This window comes from Trichosurus vulpecula, chromosome 9 (assembly GCF_011100635.1).
Source record: "Trichosurus vulpecula isolate mTriVul1 chromosome 9, mTriVul1.pri, whole genome shotgun sequence".
In the NCBI taxonomy this organism is placed as follows: domain Eukaryota; kingdom Metazoa; phylum Chordata; class Mammalia; order Diprotodontia; family Phalangeridae; genus Trichosurus; species Trichosurus vulpecula.
Genome location: NC_050581.1, coordinates 193,253,642 through 193,279,434, shown reverse-complemented (window position 1 = coordinate 193,279,434; position 25,793 = coordinate 193,253,642). Strand labels below are relative to the sequence as shown.

The 25,793-nt window shown below is 38.4% G+C and overlaps 1 protein-coding gene across 7 annotated transcripts in view; it reads right to left on the bottom strand.

The window, feature by feature from the left end:
* TASOR (transcription activation suppressor) overlaps positions 1-25,793 on the bottom strand; it is an 81,037-nt gene that overhangs the window by 41,620 nt on the left and 13,624 nt on the right. For 5 of the 7 annotated variants that reach the window (XR_005009134.1, XM_036738578.1, XM_036738580.1 and 2 more), the window contains 7 exons: positions 23,511-23,603; positions 19,697-19,769; positions 18,831-18,922; positions 17,997-18,158; positions 12,964-13,088; positions 9,875-9,906; positions 5,712-5,817 (listed from right to left, as the gene is read on the bottom strand). Coding sequence is in view for 6 of the 7 variants with exons in the window: in XM_036738578.1 (XP_036594473.1) it covers positions 5,712-5,817; positions 9,875-9,906; positions 12,964-13,088; positions 17,997-18,158; positions 18,831-18,922; positions 19,697-19,769; positions 23,511-23,528 (608 nt within the window). In the remaining variant the exon portion in view is untranslated. Of the gene's footprint in view, positions 1-5,711; positions 5,818-9,874; positions 9,907-12,963; positions 13,089-17,996; positions 18,159-18,830; positions 18,923-19,696; positions 19,770-23,510; positions 23,604-25,793 lie in introns of those variants that run through there. The other 2 variants (XM_036738576.1, XM_036738579.1) reach the window with 2 other exon arrangements.

Below are 25,793 nucleotides of genomic sequence, written 5' to 3'. Positions count from 1 at the left end.
AATCTGTCATTCTTTTTCATTTTATTAGATTGTTCAACCTATTAACATTTAAAGTTGAGCTTATATTTTCCTCCATTAATCTCTGTCATTAGTTAAAAATAGAGAGGTAGGTAAATCAATGGTACAGACTAAACAAGACTCAGAAACAACAGAACTCAACCCAGTGTCTGATAAACTAGAAAACCAGTTACCTAAAAAAGAATTCCTTAATTAATAAAAAATGCTGGAAAACTGGAAAGCAATCAGGTAGAGATTAGGCTTGAATCAGCATCTTACAGCATATTCCACAATACATTCTAAATAGATACATGACTTTAATATTAAAGATCCTATTGTAAAAAAAAAATCAGAAGAAAAGCAAATCATATTTTCACAGCTAGGTAGGTGATATATTGTTAACCAAACAAGGGACAGATGTAACTTTAAAAGATAAAACAGATAACTTTGATTCCATGAAACTCTGTACAAACAAAAGTAAAATTCCTGGAAAAGGGGAAGTAAATGAAGCGGAAAAAAATCTATCAAATTTCTCTCATAACTGTTTGGTATCCAACACACACACACACACACACACACACACACACACACACACACTATTCCCCAGATAAATAACCAAAAGATATGAATAAACAATTTTCAAAAGAATTCCAAACTATTTACAACCATATGAAAGAATGCCCCTCATTAATAAGAGTACTAACTGCTGATAAAAATAACCCAAAGGTTTAACTTCATACCTAGCAAATCGGCAAAGATGAACCAAAGATAGATCAGTCAATAGTGGAGGGATTTTCATAAGACAGGCACAATGATGCACTGCTGGCAGAGCTACAAATCACTACAACCATTTTGGAAAGCAATTTAGAATTATGCAAATAAAGTAGCTAGAATGTCCATATCCTTTGGCCCAGTGATTCCACTACAGAGCTTTTAACTCAACGAGGCCACAGATATTAAAGTCCCCAATACACCAAAGTATTCTTAGCAGCACTTTTAGATATAGCAAAAAAATGGAAAGCAAAGATGATGGAGAATCTCTAAACAAACTGTGGTACATGAATGGATGTGTGACCTTAATAGTAAAAAAGAAACCATCAGAAGGAGAGCATATCATATTCTCTCACAGCTAAGTAAGACATGTATTCTTTTTTAAAATTTTTATGGGTTTTCTTTTCCCAGTTACGAGTAAAAACAATTTTTAACTATTTTTTTTAAATTTTGAGCTCCAAATTCTCTCCTTCCCTTCCCTCTTAACTCCTTCAGTAGGCAAATAATTTGATATAGATTATACATGTGCAGTCATGCAAAACATATTTCCATATCAGCAATGCTGCAAAAGAAAACATAGACACCTCCCCCCGCCAAAAAAATATGCAAGAAAAATAAAGTTTAAAAAAGTATGCTTCAATCTGCATTCAGACTCCATCAGTTCTTTCTCTGGAAGTGGATAGCATTTTCATCATAAGTCTTTCAGGACTGTCTTAGACCACTGTATGCTGAGAAGAGCTCAGTCATTCACAGTTCATTTTCATACAATATTACTATTACTGTGTACAATCTTTTCCTGGTTCTGCTCACTTCACCTTGCATCAGTTCATGTTAAAGTCTTTCCAGGTTTTTCTAAAATCATCCTCCTCTTTATTTCTTAGAGCACAATATAGTATTCCATCACAGTCATATACCACAACTTGGTTAGACATTTCCCAACTGATGGGCATCCCCTCTATTTCCAATTCTTTGTCACCACTAAAGGAATTTTTATAAATATTTTTGTATGAATAGGTACTTTTCACTTTTTTTAACCTTTTTGGAATACAGACCTAGGAGTGGTATTATTGCTGGATCAAAGAGTATGCATGGTTTTATAGCCCTTTGGGGCATTAACTCCAAATTACACTCCAGAATGGTTGGATCCACCACAACTAGGAGTTATATTCTTAACTAAACAAGGGATAAGGAAATATTGTTATGCTATAAAAAAAGGTTAATGCGATGAATACAAAGAAGCATGAAGAGGTCTCCACAAACTGATGGAGAGTGAAGAAAACATCAGAAAGAATGACAGTATACACCCAGAAAAAATCATGGGGCTGGGGGGAGGTGGGGTGGCGCAGAGAAGAGATGCGTGGCAAAATTATGAAGAAAAAGTGCAGTTCAAAAAAGCGATATGAGAACACCCTACCATTCTGCCCTTTACAGAGGTAGGAGGTCCACAAGTGTTGGCATGGTAGAAATATTTTCAGTTTTTTTCAGTGTATTCAACAGTTACGATAATTTTTTCCTCTTTTTCTTTGAAAAAATATTTCTTATATATAGGGTGGCTTTTGGGCAGAGTAAGGGGTCAAGGATACTGGGGAAAATTATGATGGTGTTAAAAAAAGACATCAATAAAAACTTACTTTTAAAAAAGGCAAGAGAAAACAAGGTTGTAAAGTTTTAAATGCCACACAGACAAAAAGTTGGGGGGGGGGGACAGCAAACCCCCGGAGTTTACAAATATCGCTGAAGCAGGGAGGCAGTCAGAAGATGGTAACAAAAGGCCAGTCCAGAGCTAACTGTGACAGAGTGGTGGAATGAGATGAAAGGTGCTGTGAACATAGACATGGTGAGACTCAGAAGCACTGTGGACACCTAGGGCAAATACAGCTGAGAAGGCCAGGATGATACTTGGGCTATGAATCTAGCTGGGAAGAAAGTAGTACCCTCAACAGTTAACAGGAGAAGTATGGAAGGGGAGGGTTTAGTTCTTTTTGGCCATGTCGAGTTTGAGTTACCTACAGAAATGTCTTCACATCAAGGGTCTTCCTATCTGTTTGTTAAGTCCACCCAATGCTAACATTCTGCCCTCTGGGGCAAAAAGACTAAATCCTGCTAAGTCTTATGTATGACAATCCTCCCAATACTTGAAGACACCTATGAGGTCCCCATCTTCTGTAGCAGACCTCCCTTCTCTCCTCAGACACTGCCCCGACCCTGGTCCAAGATCTCCATCACTTCATGTCTGAACAACTACAACAGATGCTGCTGAATGGCCCTGTCTCTCTACTGCAGGCCACCTTCTACTCAGCTCCCAGGACCTGACTCAAATGCAGTCAGCCCCCAACTCAAACTCTCATGGCTTCATGATACATCCACAATCAACGGAAAATTCTCATTCTTTTAAAGCCCATCATCCTGGTCCTTGCCACTTTCCACTGTTCTCATAGCTTATGGCCCAGTGACCCTCTTGGAACAAGACTCTCCATCTCCCAACTCTTTGTGGGCCTTGAATGATCTTCCTCTTCTTCTCCACTCCCTAGATTCCCTGGCTTTCTTCAAGACTTAGTTCTAATCCTGCCTTCATGTCCCCCCTTCCTCCACCCCCCCCCACTGCTAGTGAATTCTTTACAATATTAATGCCAATTTCTCCTGCATTTGTCTAACGAGACAGAATTGTTTACATGTCGTCTGAGGACAGGGACTGTGCTTTGACCTTCCTTTTTCTTTCCAGTACTTAGCACTTAAAGACTTGGTGATTTGGACCAGGTCTCCTCAAGCGTTCCCTACTCCAGGCTGAATGCTTCCATTCTTTCAACTGAACCTCCCACAGAATGATGATCCTTTGTCATGCTCTTATCAATATTCTTCCTAAAATGGAGGATAAAAACCTGAACCTTAGACTCTTGATATGGTCTGACAAGAGCACAGTAACAGTTCCCTCCTCTGCCCGCCCTCTCAGATGCCCCCCAGAGCTATGAAGACAGTGATGACGATGATGATGAATCCCTGGTCCTACACACAGTGACTCTCAGTATGGCCTACCCCTGCATTGGCTTTTGGGAGTTCTATCACACAGGGAACTTTTACTGGAGCCTTGCAACTCACTAGAACACCCAAACACAGCAATATCTCCTCTATCTTATATTGATAAAATTAATTTTTTAAACCAAAGTGTGAGCCTTTACAATGAAAATCATCTTAGATCCGGCCCAATGTTCCAGCCTGACAAGATTTGTTTTCCTATCCTTCCTGTTATCTGAAAATCTGAAGAACTTAACAACATCTGTGTATTTACACAGGCCACTATGCATGGTACAGAATGAGAATCAGGAGCCCCAAGTCTCAATCTTTCTCCCTGTGTGACTTTAGATGAGTCAATCAGTGGGCTTTCTAACAGCCTGAAGCCAAAAAGAGATCCTTGAGTCCCCCATCAATGACAACTCTCACAATTTGGAGCCCGGGCCATCCTATCCTCTAGCCCACAGCTCTGCCTTGCTTCCACAAGAAGAGCATAACACTATGAAATGCTTTGGGCCAAACTATCTTTATCTCATTCTACCAACCTAATAACTGTCAGAAAAGGGAAGAGATTAATCCAGCAAAACCTGTGATCACAACTGCAAAGATGTTCCCTAACCATCCTTTCATAATGTGATCTACAATTCTGACAGGAATCAAAGTCATGTTTGTGGAGCTATGGCTTACTGGCTCCATTTTCTTCTTATTTGGAAAACAAAAATGGTTTCTTCTTCCTAAACCCATCTTCTATTTTCCAGAATCAGTCCAACACTGACTAGCTCAGCCATGACCCCCTCCCAGTTCTTTTAATACTCTGGAATAAAGTTTTTGCAGACCTAGTAACATGAACCCATCACAACTCCATCCCTGGGCCCTATCCTTTGTTCTGTCCACTTTGTCACTTGATGCATCTCCTCAGCTTCCAACAGTTTAATTATCATTTTGATGCATATGATTCCCACATCTATTTAGCCAGTGGGAGTGTCTCAAGATCCAGGCCAACAATACCAACTCTCAATTGGAAAAGGCAAACTGGATGGCCTGTGGGCATCTCAAAATGCCACTTGTCCACACCTAAATTCATGCTCTTTCTCTCCAATGTCTCTCTTCTCCAAAGATCTGCCTGTCTCCCTCCCAGTCACCCACGCATACAGCATCAGGGTCTTTGACTCCCCTCTCTCTTCACTCCACACAACTATTTAGTTGCCAAGTCTTGCCATTTCAAAGTCACTTGACCTCTGTCTGCCTCAGTCTCCTCATCTACAAAACAGGGAAGACAATACAAGCACCTCCCTCCCAGGGGCTGCTGTGAAGGCCAAACAAGATCATCTTTGCAAAGCACTCTGCAAACCTTAAAGCATCACACAGATGCTACCTGTTATTGTGCCTCTTCACAGCACTTTGTGAAACTCCCTCTCCTATCTCTATGCCCTTAATATACTCCCTCCCTCCCACCACATCTAGAATTGAATTCCCTTCAAAGGGCAGGCAGGTTAAGTGCCACCTCCAATTGTAAGCTATTCCTCCAAGTTCCCCATGGCTAGGTGCCACCCCACCTTACCTTGCCTTTATTTTGTATATAATTATTCATATACATGTTGTGTCCCCTGACAGAAGAGAAGTTTCTTGAGGACAGAAACTGTGTCACCTTTTGTCTCATAAGATATGTAGTGTCCACAGGATGGACTATCAAAGGAAGCGAACTAGCAAGGGGAGAGCTGGGAAAGGCCTCTTGCAAAAGTAGTTCATGCTTTTACTACATCTAAATCTAATTCCTTTTTCTAACAGAACAATTTCCCATTTAAGTTTAAATTGCAACAGAAAAACAAAATAAGAAAGTTTAATGAACTATTAATTATTAAGTACCAATGAGAAAACGAGGTTTAATAATGGCCTCTAACCATTCTCTTCCTGTAATTCAACACAATACTCACAGTTTGAAGGGCAGGAAAGGAAGGGTCGCCGACTTCAAGGAAGCACAGCACAGAAGTTTTCCTTTGTTTAAAAGCTCTCCTCTCCATAACGTGTAATCCGTTTTATCTAGCAAAAACATTAAGTAATGACCCATTTGAACCACAGAAAAATAGTAAAAAGTAAAAGCAACCTAGACAAAGCTGTGAGGAAAACTTCATCTACTTCAATGAGTTTTCACAAACTGAAAGTAAACCCTGTGAGAGACTTATTAATTAATAATCAGGAGCCCCAAGTCTCAATCTTACTCCCTGTGTGACTTTAGATGAGTCAATCAGTGGGCTTTCTAACAGCCTGAAGCCAAACAGAGATCCTTGAGGCCCCCATCAATGACAACTCTCACAATTTGGAGCCCAGGCCATCCTATCCTCTAGCCCACAGCTCTGCCTTGCTTCCACAAGAAGAGCATAACACTATGAAATGCTTTTTTTAACCTAGACAGTTTGAGGCAGTTATGGTAAGACTAGAGAACAGCCATCCAAGGCAAGAAGACCAAGGTACTGCTCCAGCCCTGGATCCAGCCTGGCGATGTCACCTGGGACAAGACACTTAGCTGCAAGATGCCAAGGTGGCAGAGAGGTTGCTCATCATAGGAAAGTTCCCTATAACAATGAAATCACAAGTCTAGTAGTCTCCATTTGGATGCTGGGAAATCTCACGCCACTCTAACTCAAGTCAGGTACAATTCACAACAAAAGCTCGGAACAACAAAAAGTTGTCCCTCCTCTCCCCCTAAAACACTGATAGCTGCCTTAAATAGTTTTCTTCTTAGTGAAGAGCAAAAATTTATAGCTAAAATATTCAATAAACAATTCTTACACTTAAGTAAAACTCTACAGCAATTTGTTGTTGTTTAGTCGTTTTGCTCATATCTGACTCTTCATGACATTTGGGGTTTTCTTGGCAAAGATAATAGAGTGGTCTGCCATTTCAGATCATTTTACAGATGAGGGAACTGAGGCAAACCGGGTTAAGTGACTTGACCAGACCCACACAGTTAGTAAGAGTCGGGGGCCAGATTTGAACTAAGGAATATGAGTCTCCTCTAACTCCAGGCCTGGCTGTCTATCCGCTGTGCCACCTAGCTATTGCAATTAAACTAATATCAATATACCTAAAACTTAAGATGAGCTAAACAAACTACTACAACGATTAACGACTCCTGTGTACTCTTAAGGAGAGTAAATATGGTCCCGGCATTCAATGGTGGCATAGGATCTTTTCCATCCACCATTATTTCAGATAAAAAAATGACCAGAAATTAGTAAATAAGATGTTTTCATACAAGAATGGTCTTAAGAATTTTTTATTCCTATTCATTACTATATGAGGTCCAGAGCTGCCACTTTTGTTGGGAAGCTCATTTCTTGTGGTGTGTTAAAATTAGCTGAGACTCTCAATCATGTATATATTTTGAATTTATGACTCCGTCTAGTAGCTGTAAAATTCCAGACAAAACTTCTCTTTGTTTTTTGATAAGTCCACAATCAGCGTGGACTCTGAGATTATCTTTTGGCATGTAAATGTCCCTCCTCTCAACTAGCTCAATTGTAAACTCTGAAGCCAAGCTTTGAAATGCAATTCTCTTTAGTTTATCTTTGTAAGGCCAAACTTGGTGATAAGCGTGAGATCCTGCCTCCCCTTAGGCAGAAGTAAAACCAAAAGCTATTCCTTTGTCTCTACAGATGTTAACTCAAAACTAAGTCCTGTGCAACCTGGGATGTAGCCCAGATTTATGAAGGATTCAGGGTCTGTGGTTAAGCATAACCACCCCAGGTTTTGCCTCCAAGACCTCTATGTGTTGGGGAGTTTCCACAGGCAGGAGTGTCTATCAAGGGACCTGAGGATATCTACAACAGAGTGAATGAAGTTCTACAACAGGAAAAGAATACGGACCCAGCCTTTCAGATGAAGTGGCCTGTTCACGTGTCACAGCCCACTTAGCCAATACTGGCCGCTCCATCGCCCACTATGCCTTCCTTCAAATCTCAGCTCAGGAGCCACTTCCCATACCTCATCCTCCCCACCTCACCCGTACTCTGTATTTCCTGACAGATGTGAATGTTACGTTCTCCTTCATTAAAAGCAAGGATTGTTGTTTATTTTTATCCATAGAGCTTAGTACATAGAGGAGGCACTTAATGTATGTTTATTGATTGGTGATCTTGAAGTCAGTGTAACAGCATTTTATCTTAAGTGGGAAAATACTCAGGATCAGAGCAAAATTTCTACTACAAATTACCAAATTCACTCACTCAAAGAGAAACTAGAGCAAGGGCTCCCAGGGAAGACAGGTGACCTATTAGCCTATCTCCAAGTCAACTGTCAAAATCGTATCATTCTCTTGGTTTGTGGAGGGCTACAGGAGGGCATCTTAGAAGACTTAGTTCAACGTCATTTAAAATTTATAAGAAAAAAAAAATTTATAAGAAACACTGGAGATTTGCCAAATTTTTCCTGTCATTTTAATTTACTATAAATCCACAGTCTTAACAAGTCAGAAGTCATCAATACTCAAAGCTTGAATTGCAGGATTCTCCTAATTTAGATGGCCCTATTAGGATGACCAAAATCACATTATTCAAAAAAAAGAGATAATTTTCATGAAATGCAAGAACTCTCGATCATAACAAAACTTTTCACATATTGTTATTATACTCTTTAAAAATGAAGAGCAATTTGCAAATTAAGAGCGTAACTTTTAGAAAAATAGTTCAGTTGAGTTACTCAGGCTAAAACAATTTAGCCATAATTTAACTCGATCTCTTATTCAATCTAATTTTGGAAATTTACTAATAAGCTGCTCTATCACAATTATTTTGATAAAGTATTAAGCACCCCAGTTTTTAACTTGCATCAAATGCTCCAAATATCTTTCAAACAAAAAACTTTTATTCAAATGGTATGCAAATATAAAAGTAGGGAACAAATTAAAACATTATTGAAAGAAAGGAGGAATATTACTTACATTTTCTGTGGCACTTTCTTTTAAAACAAAATCAAATGCTACCAATTGCTACAGTAATTATGGCTGATTTATTAATGAAAAGTTTGGGGAAGTGTGAGATCTGTTTCACAGGGCATGTTCCCTCCTATAAGGGAGTGCTATAGCTGGGTTTCTTGGTTAAATTTGAATTCATGGCAATGGCACATCAGAATCAGAATGATTATCTCCTACGTCACCTGGAATTGGTTTCCAATGCTTTGAACCAAACTAAAGCTCAGAGATCAAGTGATCTGGTAAATCTAAGCTAATGTCAGAGACAGAATTTAAACCCAACATTCAAGCAAGGTTCATTAAGTGCCTGAAGGCACTTGGGATGGAAACAAACAAAATAGTCCCTGACCTCAAGATACATATCCTATATAATTCTTGTCCATAAAGCCAGTAATTTTCCACTGCGTAATACTGACTCCCTAAAGAATAACTTAACGGAGAGAATTAAGTTGTCAAAACAAAGCTTTACATATAAGCATGGTAGAATCATTTGGTTAAGGAAGATTCAACATGAAAGAAAGAATAGTGGAAATGTGCCTAAAATAAATGGTAGGAGATTTACTATGACAATCACAGAATCTGAGAATGAGGGGTAATCTAGTGCTAGAAAACTAAAAGCCTCATCTTCAATTTTACATTCAACCAAGCATGTTAGCCAACAAAGCAGAGAGATCCTAAACTCAGAAAGGGAAGACACAAAAGAAGTCTGAGCCTGCTCTCTACAAGAACAGCTAGGAAGCTACTCCCTAAAAACTTACAAAAACAGAGGCCTGATCCTGACCAAATTTTCTGATCCTAGGAAAGTGTAAGCTAAATATCATCTGTTCTTGCTCTGAGTTACCAGAACATGAGTAGAGACAAAACAAAACATACTCATATGTTCGTATCAGCCAACTTTTAGAAAGAGATTTCAAACCAGATTTGCCCAATTTAAACTGCACTGCAGAGGCTGCTGCTTTTGCATGATCCAGTGATCAAATACATTTCAATAATTCAAGAATATAATACACGGTTAATCCTTTGCAGATTCTCATCCATCATAAAAAGCCCATTTATTAATAGCTCTATACGAAATTATTCTTTCAATTAAATTACCAAAACAAAGGATAAGCCTTGAGACTATCTTACCTGTGCTCCTCTCTACATTAAAGCTGTTAGACCTAAAAAGGAAAAAAAATATTACTGTGTTAAACAGTTTTCAGACCCCTATTTTAATTCCAATCAGCATTATTCAGTTTTGTGTGATTCCACACAGGGTAGTGATTATTTCTATTATAGATGTCTTTTAATATACATTTAGTCAGTATGTTCATTACATAATACATATTTTCCATATTTTAGAGGGATAATTAGATAAAGTTAGATAGTTTTTCTTCAACACCTCAAAACTTTAATCTACAAGTTATAAGTTCACTTGCTTAAACACAACAACCTCCACCCTTTTGTCTTGAAGAGTAAGTACTTGGCCACACCCATGATGACCTACTGATATGGAAGTGACCAAGTCCAGAATGGACGGGATGTCCTAATGATATAGAAAAGTCTTTCAACTGTTTTTATTGTGCCTCAACATGAAGTGAGGAATACCCTCTATTTCCCAAGATAAGGAGGTACCTAAGACCACTTACTAAGTAGGGAAGACCCTTGCCCTGCCTGTCCTAAAACCATCAGCCCCTCTATAGGGTCAAGACAGAGGTTTATCAACCAATGAAATTCTTTATTTTGCTCTGCATTATCTGGATTAAGGCCCTGGAGTAACGGGGCATCTCAGACTGTGACAAAGGGCTGAGGGTCCCATTCATTGAAGTAAGTCCAGTCCCTTTAATAAATGGTTATTGGCTCAGGGCTCTCCTTCAGTTTCTTCTACTACAAATCATTTCTAGACACACACACACACACCCCCATCCCTGCTACTTAAAAAGCAGTGGTATGAATGCTTATGTTTTTATTTGTCAGGTCCACCATTTGTGTAGCATCCCTCAGCCTCTGCTGTTTTTGACTGAGGGCCAGCCATATGTCAAGCCCTGTGCTAAGTGTATGGCAAGGGACTTAATAAAGATGAACTGAACTGAAAACAAAAACTAAATAAGGCCAGGCCTTTGGATTGATAAGGTGTTACCAACAAAGGAGGAGGAAGCTGGCACATATCTAACAAAGTATATTCAATACAATATGGTCAATACAGAGAACAGTTACAGTACATTACGGCCATTCCCAGGTAGGGAGAAAACAAGGAAGAGCATCATGGAAGTGGCATTTGAAGATGAGAAAGTAACATGATGAAAGAGGGGGGACATCTTTCAGCTTGAAGGTACAAAATTTATTTGTGCCTTACATTCCTACTTAGGAAAACTGGACTTAAGATGCAGTTTGGCCACAGAAAAGAGTAGGTAAAGGGAAGAACTATTAACTCAAGCTGGGGAAAGAAATCTTTTGGAGGCAGTTGCTTTCTTGGCTTTACTTCTCAACAAGTGAACCAAAAACCCAACCTGGGCAAGCTAAATGGCCATAATGATTTAATAACAAGGTCAAGTTGAGTGGTTTGCTTGTTTCTTTTGCTTTCAATGTCATTTTTCTTTTAAAAAATTGTTTTAGCAGTATCCTTTCAATTCCGAGCAGTATTCAAAATACTATTTCTTTAGTAACCATTTGAACCTCCCAGCCAGCACTGTCACATCCACAATACTCTCAAATTTGCATTATTTGCTCTAAGAAGATAATTAATGTTCTACCATTTGTAAAGCCAAGTCTTTTTCCAATGAGAAATACTGCAACCTCTTGAGACTTTTAGACTAGTATTGCTCAGACTATGAGATTGAAGAAGCATGTTTATACTTATTGATCCTTCCACAGATTGATAATCTCATTTCCATGAGCATTCCCTCCCCTAATACAGTACAGCTCAAAACATACTCATCTGGTTCAATTTCTTTCCACAGACTCCTTTCAAGAGGACCTAGCCATGCTGAAGGCGCGTTTTCACAAATGAGAGCCGTGGACTTCTGAGGTCTTATCCCTCACTTTCACTACATCAAGGACTTTCCCCATACCTGTTTCTGGTTATACATGTCACTGCTTGTGTCATTTGTGACATTTCTCAAATGAGTCATGACTGGTAATAGTTAAGAACAACCCCTCATAACCAGCATTCTGCTGACACCAACAATGTTGTCCTTTACAGACTCCATGCATAAAAGCTATTTTACATCTTCGGATCTATCGATCAATAAGCATTATTAAGTATGCTGGGCACTGGGTTAAGTGTTTGGGCTGTTAAGTCTTAATTTTTTCAAACTTTCTGGGTTCACCATGATTTAGAATGCCAGACTGCTGAGTGCCAGATAACCAAAGCTTCAACTGCCTAATACAACGTCCCTGACCTCAAGGAGCTTATAGTCTAGTCGAGAAGATTTAACAAGCAAGAGTCTAGCATAAGATAAAGCACATGATAAATGCTCAATAAAGCAGAATATGAACAGGCAGCTTCTAGAATCTATCTTCAAATCACCCCTGCAGTAAAAATAAAAAATTTCCCGTGTTCTCAGAAGATAATCAGCACCAGGAGATTTTGCACTGTTAGTCCATTTAGTTAGTTCTACTTCTTTGTCTGAGAATAGATTATTCAAGGTCTCTTTTGATCAATTCAAAATCTACTATTGGTTTGAACATTATATATTCTATACATATTCCTCTATTTCTTTTGCATTTTCAGTTGTTAGTATATAACTGAGCATGGTTGTTTCTGATCATTTTTTAAATATCCTCTGATTTAGTTGAGCTCTATGTTGTTCCGGTGCTATTTTACTGATTTAATTTTTTGTGTCAGTCTTCTTTTTAAATAAGTTGACTAAAAGTTAATAAATTTTGCTAATCTTTTCAAAGGACTGGCTTTTACTTTTGTCATTTCTACAGTCTCTTTAATTTCCAGTTTATCTCTAGAAGGAAGGAATAGGAGGGATATTGTACAAATTTTGGTGACATAAAATATATATAAATTTGTTTCGCAAGTGAATAGGCAGGAAATTTAGCCTGGCACTCAAATCATCTAAATATAATTCAAGAGATAACCAAGAAAAATAAATAATAAATGGCTCTATCACACTTAAGAGACAAAGGGAGTGCTCATTTCTTTAATATCTAGCAGGTGTGGGTAAGACACCATGCTGAGTGCTAGACTTAAAAAGGTCACAGCTACCATCACACAAATCTTCTCTTACCTTGATGCAGTTAAAAACTTTGGAGCTGGCACGTCATCTTTATAAGCAAAAGATACAACAGCATACGGACACACATGTCTTGGTCTTCGCCTTAGCTCATCAAAGCCATATTCATAAAAGTAATACTAAAATTGTAAAAATGGAACATTAGCTCGTTTTAAAAATAATTCATTAGTAGGATAAACTTATATATTAAATTCACTATAATGCCTGCTTTTAACAAACAGATATACTGAGAAGGTCTTTGTCTTGCCTAGATATAAAGTCATATCATAAACAAATTAGAGCAAAATGGAAAAAATTACCTCTCATATCTATGAATGGGGAAGAAGTCAAAAACAAAGGACAGGATCACAGAAGATGAAATGGACAAATCTGATTACATAAAATCAAAGTGTCTGTATACAAATACTTTGTATATAACACAGCCAATGCAGCTAATATTAGCTAATTCAACTGGCAATCTTACCAGCCAAATTTCTCTGTTAAAGGTCTCACTGCTAAGATATATAAGGAAGTGACTAAAATGTATAATAAAAACAACTCCACGATTGGCAAAATCAGAAGACATCAATAGGCAGACCTCAGGTGAAGAAACCAAAATAATCTATAGCAGTACAAAAAGATGTTCTAAATGACTAATAATTTACAAAATACAAATTAAAGCAACTCTGAAATTTGATCTCCTACCCATAAGACTGGCAAAGGTTACAAAAAAAGGAAAACAGCAAATAATGCAGAGGCCATAGAAAATCCAGTATATTTATGGATTGCTAGAGAAAACGTGAATTGGTACCACCATTCTGGAAAGCAATTTTTGAAACCATGCCCTCAAAACTACTCAACTGTGGATACCATCTGTGACCTAGCTTTCTTTCCCACAAGCCTAAACCACAGAGATCAAACAACAAAAAAATGTCCTATACACACGAAAACACTTATAGCACTTCTAGAAACTAAAGGGGTGCTCATCAATTGAGGAATAATTGAACAAACTGTGGTATAAGAATGTAAGAAATGAAGAGATGATTTCAGAGAAACCTAGTTAGATCTGTGTGAACCAGAAGAACAATCAACAATTGGGTAATAATTAACAGCCCTATCAACACAATGACCAACATGATTCCAGAGGAGATGTGATAAAGAAAGCTATCCAACCCCTTAAAGAGAGTTAACAGACTAAATGAATTAAACCAATATAGGAATTCTTTTTTCAATGATGGGCAAGGATGTGTGGAAGGGAGAAAGAGAAATACTGGAGAACTTTTTTTTAAATTTGCTCTGGAGTCTCTAGTAATTAGGGAGCAGATATTTTTAAATGTCAGTACATTGGTGGCTTGAATTTGAATTCATAAAAGGGTCTAATTTTACAAAAGTCTGCTCGACCTAACATTACCCAAGGATGCTACTATGACTAATTTGAAATTTATAAAGCATTTTCAAATTTCTGAAGAACTTTCCTCACACAAGGACTAGGTGAGATAGGGAGGGCAAATATTACATGTCCATCTTATGGATGACAAAACAGACTTGAAAGGTTAAGTGACTTTCCCATGGTCCCACAAAAACCAAGTTTCTTGGGCAAGAGTCAAACCCAAGTCTTCTGACTCCAAGTTTAATGCTCAATAAATAGTAACATAACTAGTGATAACATATTTATAAATTTATAAAACATTATTTATTTACATTTATGAGTCCTAAGAAAGTATGCCAGTAGTACCTTCTCCCTTAGTACTCGTGATGTGGTTTAAGGATACTCCAGAATGTCAAGGTAACAAGGCAGTGTCACCTGGAATGAATTCACGTACTCAAACTGTCTCCTAGTCAAGGAGCAAAGTTTTATTGAGATGCTCTAAAGCAGGCTAAGTTCTTTAGGAATTTGCAAACTCGCAAGGGTGACACTAAAGTTTATATGGACAGTGAAAAGATGCCAAACATGCTTAGTAGGTGGTCTGGGGTAGGATAAAGGAGTGGTCAATCTTCAAAGGAATATGCAAGAAGTCCAGGTGCCTTGGGCACAGGTGCCAGCGGTCTGGACTTCTGGAATATATGGGAAAATTCAAGGAGTCAACAGATGCATCTCTCAATACCAGATATTAGGAGAGAAGGGACAAGAGAATTCTGTCTGCACAGGGGGTTGCAAAAGACAGACTCCTTGGAGACCAAGCGTAAAGACAGAGTCCTTGGGCAAGCACTCCTGTGGCTACACTCATAGCTTTTATCTGAGGAATAACAGGTACAGATCTGTATGTGCCTCCAATAAGAAAAGAATTTCCCACATGGCCCTACTGAGACACTGAGTTGCTTCCAGAGACACGGTCTTTTCCTTTTGGGGTCTAGGTCCCATCACCCCATCAGTGGCTCTATACATTTTTGGGGTACAAGAGGAAGGCTGACTAACAAGGACTTGTTATATGTAGTTGTATAACTAATATATTTCTCTGTTTTATAAGTGGATTTCTAATTTTGCCTGAGAAAAGGCAACTGTCAAAAGTATGATCACTCCTAAAATCTCACAAGGTAAGGAAAAAAGAATAGTTCAGTCCAAATTAGGGTTAGTGTGAGATGTAAGGCCACAGTCTGTTTTCTACTTTTTCATTTGGTTATTCATAAGCCATGGACTATCTAAACACCACAGTGGAGAATGAGGAAATGGCAGGAGGGAGAGAAGTACAAACACTAGCACTCCAAAATGACTGTTGTCCCCTTTCAAGTACCAGGGACAACCTTGGACTATACATATTAAATGATGCTGCCATTATTCAAACATTCTTGGAACTGCTCTTCTCCAATTGCCTTCAAAACCAGTTTATGAGCCACATAAGAAACTCAGCATCCTTCTTTATGTAGTCCTCACACCTTGTGATCATCCACCTTATTCATCACATCTGGCTGCAAAGACAACTGTTTTTCAAAAGTCAAGTACAAAAGACAAAGGTTTGCCACCACTAAAGCTAATCAAAGAGTATCAAGGCAACTCTAACCAGAGCTCCAAGAACGCCTGCAAGGAGAACAAGTACATACCGGCAATACCTTCTTTTACTGCACTTCCCAGATACCATGCTTGTACAAATGTCTGTGGCACTGAGCAAGTCTATCAGTATCATTTTTCCAACAGCGAGTGCCCACATCACACCTGCGTCACATTTCAGTAATCTTCAAAGTATTTCAAACTTTTCCATTTTCATTCTATCTGTTACGGTAAGCTGTCATCAGCGATCTTTGATGTTACTGTTGTAATTCTTTTGGGGTACCACAAACTGCAGCCACATAAGGCAGTGAACTTCACTGATAAATGCTGTGTGTATTCTGACTGCTCCAGTCACCATCCATTCCCCCATCTCTCTCCCTCTCTTTGCCCTACCCCCATACCCTGAGACAACAATATTGAAATTATGCCAATGAATAACCCTACAATAGCCTCCAAGTGTTCAAGTGAAAGAAAGGGTCAATCCACATGGATTGTTCAAACTTCATTGTTGTCTCATTTTAAGAAACTGCCACAGCCACTCTAACCTTCAGCAACCATCAACCTGATCGTCAGTGGCCATCGACATTGAGGCAAGACCCTCCACCAAGCAAAAAGGCTCTGACTCAATGAAGGCCCAAATGAGTTAGTTTTTTTTTTTAACCAATAAAGCATTCCTTAATTAAGGCATATAGGGTTTTTTTCAGAGATAATACTATTGAACCCTTAATAAGACTACAATATAATGCAAAAATAACTTTTATATGCACTAGGAAACCAAAAAATTCACGTGACTTGCTTTATTGTGATTGCAGTGGTCTGGAACCAAGCCCACACTATCTTCAAGGTATTCCTGTATAAACAATCTCCCAAGTCACTGCTGTGAATGGAACAACACTTAAATATTTCAGTTCTCAAATACATGGTTTATTTTTTTTTAAGTCCTTACTTTATGGCCACACTTCATACAACAGCATAAACAAGTGTAAGTCTTTACATTCTGCTTATGTTACCTTTTAAAACAGTTTGTATAATCATGTATAGTTATGTATACATGTATAGTTACTTTATGGCCACACTTCATACAACAGCATAAACAAGTGTAAGTCTTTACATTCTGCTTATGTTACCTTTTAAAACAGTTTGTATAATCATGTATAGTTATGAGTGCATACATCAGTCAAGGCCATGAATTATTCTCAAAATGCCACAATTTAAGCACGAATTTTTTACTTTTCCTATGGATTCAATCACTATCCTGAATTCTTTGGAAAACATACAACAGACATGATCTCTATCTCAAAAAGCTCATGATCTGGTTAGGAAGGTAAGTCAATCTATCTCATGAAAAGTTAAATTACATAATAGTCAATGCTTACTCAGCATACAAGTGATTCTTTAAAAGCTGAGACATATTAAAAGAAAGATCACTGAGTGAAAGGAGGGAGGTTTCATGGAGTTCAAATGAAGCAGGCCTTCAATAGTGGAAGAGGAAAAAAGAAGTTCCAACGGCAGGAGGAGGAGGAAGAATGTATCACTCATAAACCATACTAGCTTGACTGAATTGGGGAAAGAGTGCAGATTATAGAGTCCCTTGAATGAAATGCTTAACGGGTAGAATTTCATCCTGTAAGTAATGGGAAGACATGGAAAATTTTTAAGCAGAGAACTGACGTGGTAAGTTGGAAAACTAACCTAACAGACATATTGAAAGTGGGGAAGCAAGTCTAGACATGACATGTTATTGGCCTGGACCAAGGTGGCAGCAGTTGAAGCAGAAAGTTTAACAGGCTAATTACAAATAAATAGGAATTCACAACTGATTCAACATGGGATAAAGGACAAAGAGTCTAAGACTTGGAGTCAGAACACCTCTAAGATTGAACTCTGACACTAATATTTATTGTGGAATCACTGAGAAGTCACTTTCCTGGACCTCAGTTTCTTCACCTATAAAAATAAGAGGGTAGAACTAAATGATCTTCAACGTCATAACCAGCTTTAACCATTAGTAGTCAGTTAACATGCTGTGGTAGAGAATCAGGCAAACAATCCATGCACATACCTGAGTAAGCTCAAAGGCCCTGTAGGCCAACAGTGAAGTAATTCTGTTCGCATTCTTGGACACATGACACTCATGTTTTGGTGTTGGATCCAAAGAACTTTTATTTGGGGCAGATTCTGCACTTTTTACACCCATGGGATCATATATGCTTTTCATTTTCCCCTTAAAGAAACAGAAAGTTCACAAGTGCAACTTACTCCTCTGACAAAAGATACGAATGAAAGAGCACATGTAGAGTACTTAATGAACACAGAATCACCATGCAGTAAATACCTAAGCATTTCTCAGTGCACTGGTGGCAGCGTAAAGCTTTGGGCCAATGCAGAAGCTAAAGAATGAAAATGTGAAGCAAGAAACCTGAGAAACTGTGTGAACTCACACATTCTCAGACTTCTAATGAGCTGATTTTTTTTCTTTTTTATTTTTTTGTCTCTAAAAAGTACTGTGTCTCATGGGATGGCTCCTTGGGAGGGAGAAGATTATAGAGGAAACATCAACGACACGAGAAAAAAATCAATAAACTTCTTTTAAAAAACAACAGAATAAATCAAAGATCGACTTCTATACTGCAGGAGCTTCATGAAAGTGAACTGTTACCGAAATAATGTCCTTTTTCCTTCATTTTTAAGCAGTGAAAAGGAGGAAAGCAAATAGTTTACAGAAGGCTCATTAACTCTGCTTAGTAAATAAAATTTTGGCTTAAAGTTAACAACCAAGAGACTTCCAAGTGTTTTAACAGCAATACCAAAACATCTGGAACTGGAAAAGCCAGCAAGAGTTTAAATAAACTTCTAGAACTTAAGTCAACTAAATGAAGTGCAGAGTTGAAGTTACCTTTATTATTTTAAAAATAATAACATCACCCGTTGCCCCAGCTTCCAAAGGATTAGCTTGTAATAAATCAGCATACCTGGAAAGATAGATACCTAGAAGGAATACAAGTTTATAAAATGAGTACTTTAAGTCTGCATTCAACTTAAGACATAATAAACCATGAAAAGGGGGAAAAATACAATCTAACAAAAGAAAAAAAGCCAAATAACTTGAAAATTTGAAGGATTTTATAAAACAAAATAGATTAAACAAAACCTCTTTAACCCCTTGACTGTGCTTACAGGAGGGAGAGTGGTCTAGACTTAAGATATGCCCAAAAGAGTTATTTCTGTTCTATGAAATCTCGTTTCAGTAAAAGAAACATAAAGAAAAGAATAAGAGTAGATAATACTAAGAAGCAAGCTGAGATTTCTCAAAATTATTTTTTCTCTCAGTTATTCAATATGCCACATTCCTTTTTGTTTTTAAAAATATACAAATAGGGGCAGCTAGGTAGTGCAGTGCGTAGAGCAACAGCCCCAGAGTCAGGAGGACCTGAGTTCAAATCTAGCCTCAGACACTTGACATACTTACCAGCTGTGTGACTTTAGGCAAGTCACTTAACCCCAATTTCCCTGCCTTCCCCCCTCAAAAAAAATGTGTGCGTGTGTATACACACATACACACACACACACACACACACACACACACACACAAATACAGATATTTAAGATGAGGCTAATATTAAAACATTCTGAATTTCTTAAAAATAGTTAATGTGTGGGATGGCTAAATTTAAACATAAGGACTAAGAAGACATTAAATATTACATTATAAAGGGGGCAACAAAGAAGTAGACAAAAGTAAACAATAAAAAAAATAATTACCCATGGAAGGGCTGCCAAGAATAATTATTTTGGACTGGCCCACCTGTATGCCTTTCTCACATATGCCTTGTACCTAAAGCAAACAAAAATACACTCTTATGTTCATAATTAACACAATAATCTCAACAGAATAGAGCAAGTGATAACCTACAACACCATCTAAAAATGAAAGTTAAGTTCCTGAACTACTCTGCATGCCCAAAAAGCCTAAATAATACTATGGTGTTCTAATAAAGTCCTAGTCTAATGCCTCACTAGGGCATGGTATCCAATTTGTGTTTCTGAACATTTGTCAGCACAGCACAAATTCTGACAGGTTCTAAAATGAACTGGAAAAGATTTGAGGAAGAAACTGACAATTGATTACAAGGTCCAGGCTGACTAAATTTAGAGAGGCTTTTCAGAAAACGGGTTGTCAATCCACAGCTACTCATGAAGAACTCCTACTAAGTCAGGCACATCTATGGTATTGGATAGAATGCCTCACACTGATGAAATCAGGGATCTTGGAAATATTAAAAGAGCAAGTAATTTCAAGTTATGACTGAGAATCATTGTGAAAATCAATTATGCTTCCTACAAACAATTCAGTTTCAAGACCCATTTGTAGTGTTTTTATACACATAACAGGTATCTAATAAAAGTTAACTGACTCAAGTCAAGCATTTAACACCTACTAAGTGCCAGACACTGTGATAAGCACTAAGGACACAAAAGAAAGGCAAAAACAGCCCCTGCTCTCTAACAGCTCACAGTCCAATGAAGTAAATAACTATTTACAAATAACATATATATCCTGGACAAATTGGATTTTGTCTCAGGGGAAAGGCACTATCATTAAACGGGACCAGTAAAGGCTCCCTGCAGAAGGTAGGACTTCAGCTGAGACTTCGAGGAAGCTAAGAGATGAAGGTGAGGAGCAGAAATATTCAAGTATGGAGACAGTCAACGAAAATGCTGTCAGGAGGTGCAATGTCTTATCTGAGACCAGCAAGGAGGCCAGTGTGACTGGATCACACAGTATGTGAATGGGAACAAGTAAGAAGTTTAGAAAGGGAGGAGAGGGCCAGGTTATGAAGGGTCTCAAAAGCCACATGGAGGATTTTATCATTGACAATGGAGAGAACAGCCAATGGATTTAACTCAAAAAAGTGAGGGACGTTAGAACTGCACTTAAGGAAGATGAACCTGGCAGCTGAATAGAGGATGAACAAGAGTGGGGAAAGTCTTGAGACAGGAAAGGTAACGAACAGGCTTATGGCAGTACTCCAGGCATGAGGTCATGAAGGCCAGCACCAGGGCAAAGGCAGTGTCAAAGGAAAGAAAGGCACCTCAACAAGAGATGTTACAAAAAGTAGGACCATTAGGACATGATGATTGATTCTCTATGGGGTAGGAGTGGAGTGAGAGGGGGATCAAGGAGGACCTTTTGGGTGCAAGCCTGGATGACTTGGGCATTGGTGGAACCCTCCACAGTAATTAAAAAAAATTAGGAAGAGAAGAGGGCTTGGAAGGAAAGATGATGAGTACAGCCTGTGAAATGTTGAGACAAGACATCCAGTTAGCAATGGCCAATAGGGAGGTGAAGACAAGAAACTGGAGACCAGAAGAAAAGTCAGGGCTAGACAAACGCATCTAAGAATCATCCGCATAGAGATGACAGTTGAATCCATGAAAGTTGATGAAATAACCAAGTGAAATAATATAGAGGGAAAAGAAAGCCCAGGACAGAAGAGGTGGGGAGCGCCAGACCCCTCCATTAGCAGACACAACACGAAGATCCAGCAAAGGAGACAGAGGAGGAGCAGTCAGACAGGTAGGAGAAAGAGTCGAGCGTCATAAAAGCTAGGAAAATAGCCAGGAAAGGAAAGGAAAAAAAGATGACAGCTAGCAGGGAAGGAGGGACCAAATGAGGGTTTTTTTGAGGATGGGAAAGATATTGGCCCATTTGCAGCCAGCAGGAAAGCACCTCATAGACAAGGAAACTGAAAATTAGCAAAAACAGGCATGACAGAGGGGCAATCTGCTAGAGAAGACAGGAAGAAATGAGCTGATGAACTAAAATACGAACTATACAGGGTGTCCCAAAAGTCTCAGTATCATTTTAAGCTCAATTAAAACTTAAAACTGCACTAAAACTTTTGGGACACCCTGTATATTTATAAGAAAAAAAATGTGCAAATTCAGACATTTTCTTCTTAGGGCATGCTGAGCTGACAGTATTCAATGTGCAATCCTGCCACCAACCTATATAATTCCTAGAATGAAATGAAATGTCTTCTACCCCACCCAAAACAAAAAAAAATCCCATTAGGGAAAAAGAAAATCCCCCCTAGAGATTCAAAACACAAAGATTAATAATTCTACTGCTACATGTTTATTCTGATATAAAGTCCTTGTGCTGAAAAAGCTCTATGAAGGGCATAAAAAAAGTAGTGATGTTGGTAAAATATGTTCAACAGAGAAGCCTTTATCCCAGGCTACATCACGAAGAGCAGGAAGCACGAATGGAATTCAAAGGGCCACAAAAATAGAAGTGAATAGTTGACCATCGAAACTTGACCTCTAAGCTTGAAAGGTAAAGCCTTAACACAAAAACCATGTCGGAACAGATATGCAGAGACTATAAGTGAAGCACTAAAGTTAGTTTAAACTTTACAATGGAGGAAAAAATAAAAATTTAAAAGAAGTTGAGCCCTATTTGAATTGGAAATTTTTTTCCCCACTGAGACAAACTCTCCTTCACTAAAGGGTCCAGCTCTGATGCTCCAGGTCAGTGTCACTGACTGGTTCTTTCAGGCTCTGCCAATGACTACGACAAGCTGTAGGCAGGTCCTACCAAGTACCAACCAGTAAAGGGGATGAATGTTGGAAAGTTAGAAAAGAGGAAATTTGGCAACTAACTGGATATAAAAGGTGAAGAACGACTTGACTAGTGCATAAATTAATTCAATGCGAAGTTATACATGACAGTTATATGAGATTCCATGCCATCTTGGGGAGGGAGGGGGGAGGGAGGGGGGAAAATCTGGAACTCAAAACTATGTAGAACCGTGTGTGGTAAACTAAAAATAAATAAAGAAATTAATAAAAAAAAAAAAGGTGAAGAAGAACTGGGTGACTGCAAAGAGGTGGACACCTTCACTGAAAAAGAAAGGTCAGGAGTCAAAAGATGAGTCAGTCCTGGACACATATGCAATACCTCCAGGACATCCAGCTCAAGATGTTAATACCCGACACAGGGTCATTTAGTCCATCTTGATACGATTCTATTTCTCCAGTACTATGGTAACTGGTTGCAGGACACAAGTCTAACATTTAGATTACTATTGGTTGAATTAATGTTTATTGACAGTCTACAAACTACATGGTTCATAAGCATCCTCTGGTCCCTTTTCTATCAGCCTCATGACAGGCAAAAGAGCTACATAGGACTTGAGTGACATTTCTCTCTCGAGCATAGTATAACCTTCTAGGTCTCATAAGGCACTGGAATAGCACTGCAGAAACCAAGGTCACTTCCACATCAGGAGTCACAAAAAGCTGCCTGAGGAACACACTTCAAGAAATAAGACAAAAAGTGAATAAAGACATTTTAAAACGTAAGGTATATGAAAATTTTCTTCTGGATTTTACAAGCGGGAAAAATATCAGCTATAAAATAATAATGTGTTACTTACCAAGTCCTATTGTGTACTTTGGTAGAAGAATGTCATTGTATCAAAAAAAATTAAAAAGCCCCAGAAATTTCAAATTTGCTATTCAGTAATTAAAATGCCCTGAAACTTAATTTTTAGTACATGGATATACTCACCTGAGGCCGATCAACCATCAGAAACGCATAGGATTCTGCAAGTTCTTTATCTGAACGACCATCAAATCTCAGCTCTCTCCGTTTCTCTGTGAACTGTTAAAAATAGCAGTCTATATAACCCAGAGGTGATTAGGGCTTGAAATAAGAGTACTACTTTCAAGAATATTCTATATTGTTCGAAAACTGCCAGGTTAGAAAGAAATCTAGTCAGATTATTTTTAATTTTCTAAAATCAATTTTCTGTCACACTTTCTGTGTCTTGTGAGATCTGCTTGAGCCCCTTATCACCCAAAGGCCGAAACACTGGACTGGCCAATCAAGGAGGATGACTTCAGCCCTTCTGGACTGACAGAACAATGATCCTCTACAATCTCTCCAAGTGAACCTGAAATCCTCCTCCTGTGTCAGCAACCACAAAACTGGATTTAAGCTTGCACAGACATCCTGACTCAGGGTACTTCCTTGCCTTATGGACACTGTAATCTTGGCTAACAAAAGGACAGACATCCTGAGTTAGGGATACTTCCTTGCTTTATGGCTTTATAATTCCCCTCACCTAACCCTTTCCTGAACTCAGTTCCGACTGCAGCTCCACATGCATGCCACCAGCTTGCGAGCAATAAAACATGCATACAATCAAATTCTGTTGATCTTTCTTAAACCAAACTCTGAGGCTGACAGTCTCGACTGCCTTTCCAGTACTACGCCACTAGACAGCCAGCCTTCTTTACATGTACTCACATTCCCATTAACATTATAGAAGTATTTTCCCATCATCAGGAATATAAACTGAAAAATGCTATTTAAAAAAAAGAAGTAAATATTAAAGATGTGTATAGCAGCAATATAGTAAAAAATGGAACCCAAATATTAATGAAAGTATCAACTCATATAAAGTACAAAATGTTTTGCAAAGTCCTTTACATACTTCATATGAGCTTCCCAATAACCCTATAACTATTATCACCTCTTACCATGAAGTGAACTCATGTTTGTTCAAAGAAATTGAAGATTTCTTGAGTCACAATTACTAAGTGTCTAAAGCAAGACTTGAATCTAGGTCTTCGAACAACTTAATCCATTTATTCCACCCCTACCACCTCTTCTCTAACACTAAGGAAACAATTCAATAAATTATGGTAAACTAACAGAATGGAATCCTAAAATGCAGTGGAGGTCACCAAGATGGAGCACTATAAAGAGCAATGGAGAGGTATTTATAAAAAAATGCAAAGCAAAAATAGAAAAACCAGAGCACAACCTGAAACCATGAAAAATTAAAAGTGAATTCTAGTAGAAATACAGTAACTGAAAAGTTATGACTTTATGCATAGAAATATACTTCAAGTAAATAAACTAGAAAGCAAGTCTAATTGTTTACACTGGCATTTAATAATTTTATAACAAATGATTTAATACTCCAATTTAGACCAGTCTCCAACTGTCACCTTCAGTATATCTGCACCTCTATCTACAAACCACTTCAGACTCACCCTGTGTATGTGACAATCTCTCAGCATAGCTAAGTCTCTGGAGTGCAGAGATGGTGCTGACTTGCTTAGGCAGAGGGAGTCTGGTCACCTGAGAATTACCTCTGCCAATGAAATTACAAGTTTAGTCCTTATCCCTACACAGACAGAAAGGCAGTAAGAGAAAGGCCCATATTTAACTGTTTATATGCTGGACCTAGTGCACTGTGGTTTAACTGCCAAGTCCTGTATACTGTTTACAGAAAGACTGAAGAATCCGATCATACAACTATGAAATACCAAAGTGGACATGTTACCAGAGGGTGCAGGATCTTTCTCAGGGATGCTGATAGCTAATTCTCAGGTGACCATACTCCCTAAGGTGTATGCACCTTTACAACAACCCACTGAGGCAGGCATTACCGTCATCCCCACAAAATAGTGGATAAAAGGACGATGAGGTAAAGAGATATAGCAAATGCTGAAGTTGACCTGGCTAAGTCTCTACTCATACAGCTACCACCTTGGCTCAGGTCCCCCGTCATCCCCGTTCCCCACCCCCCAATCTCCCAGCTAGATTATGGCAAAAGCCATTATGGTCTTCCTGCCTCAAATCCCTCCCTCCTAGTTCATTTTTAACACTGCTGCCAAAGGAATTCTCCTTAGAGCAGATTTGACCATGTCACAATGATAGTGACTCTGTATCAAAGGATACAGGATCAAAGACAGATCTGATCACATAACTCCAATATTCAACAAAGTCCAAGGCTTCCTCTCACCTCTAAGCTAAACTCTGCTCTTCAGCTTTTAAAGC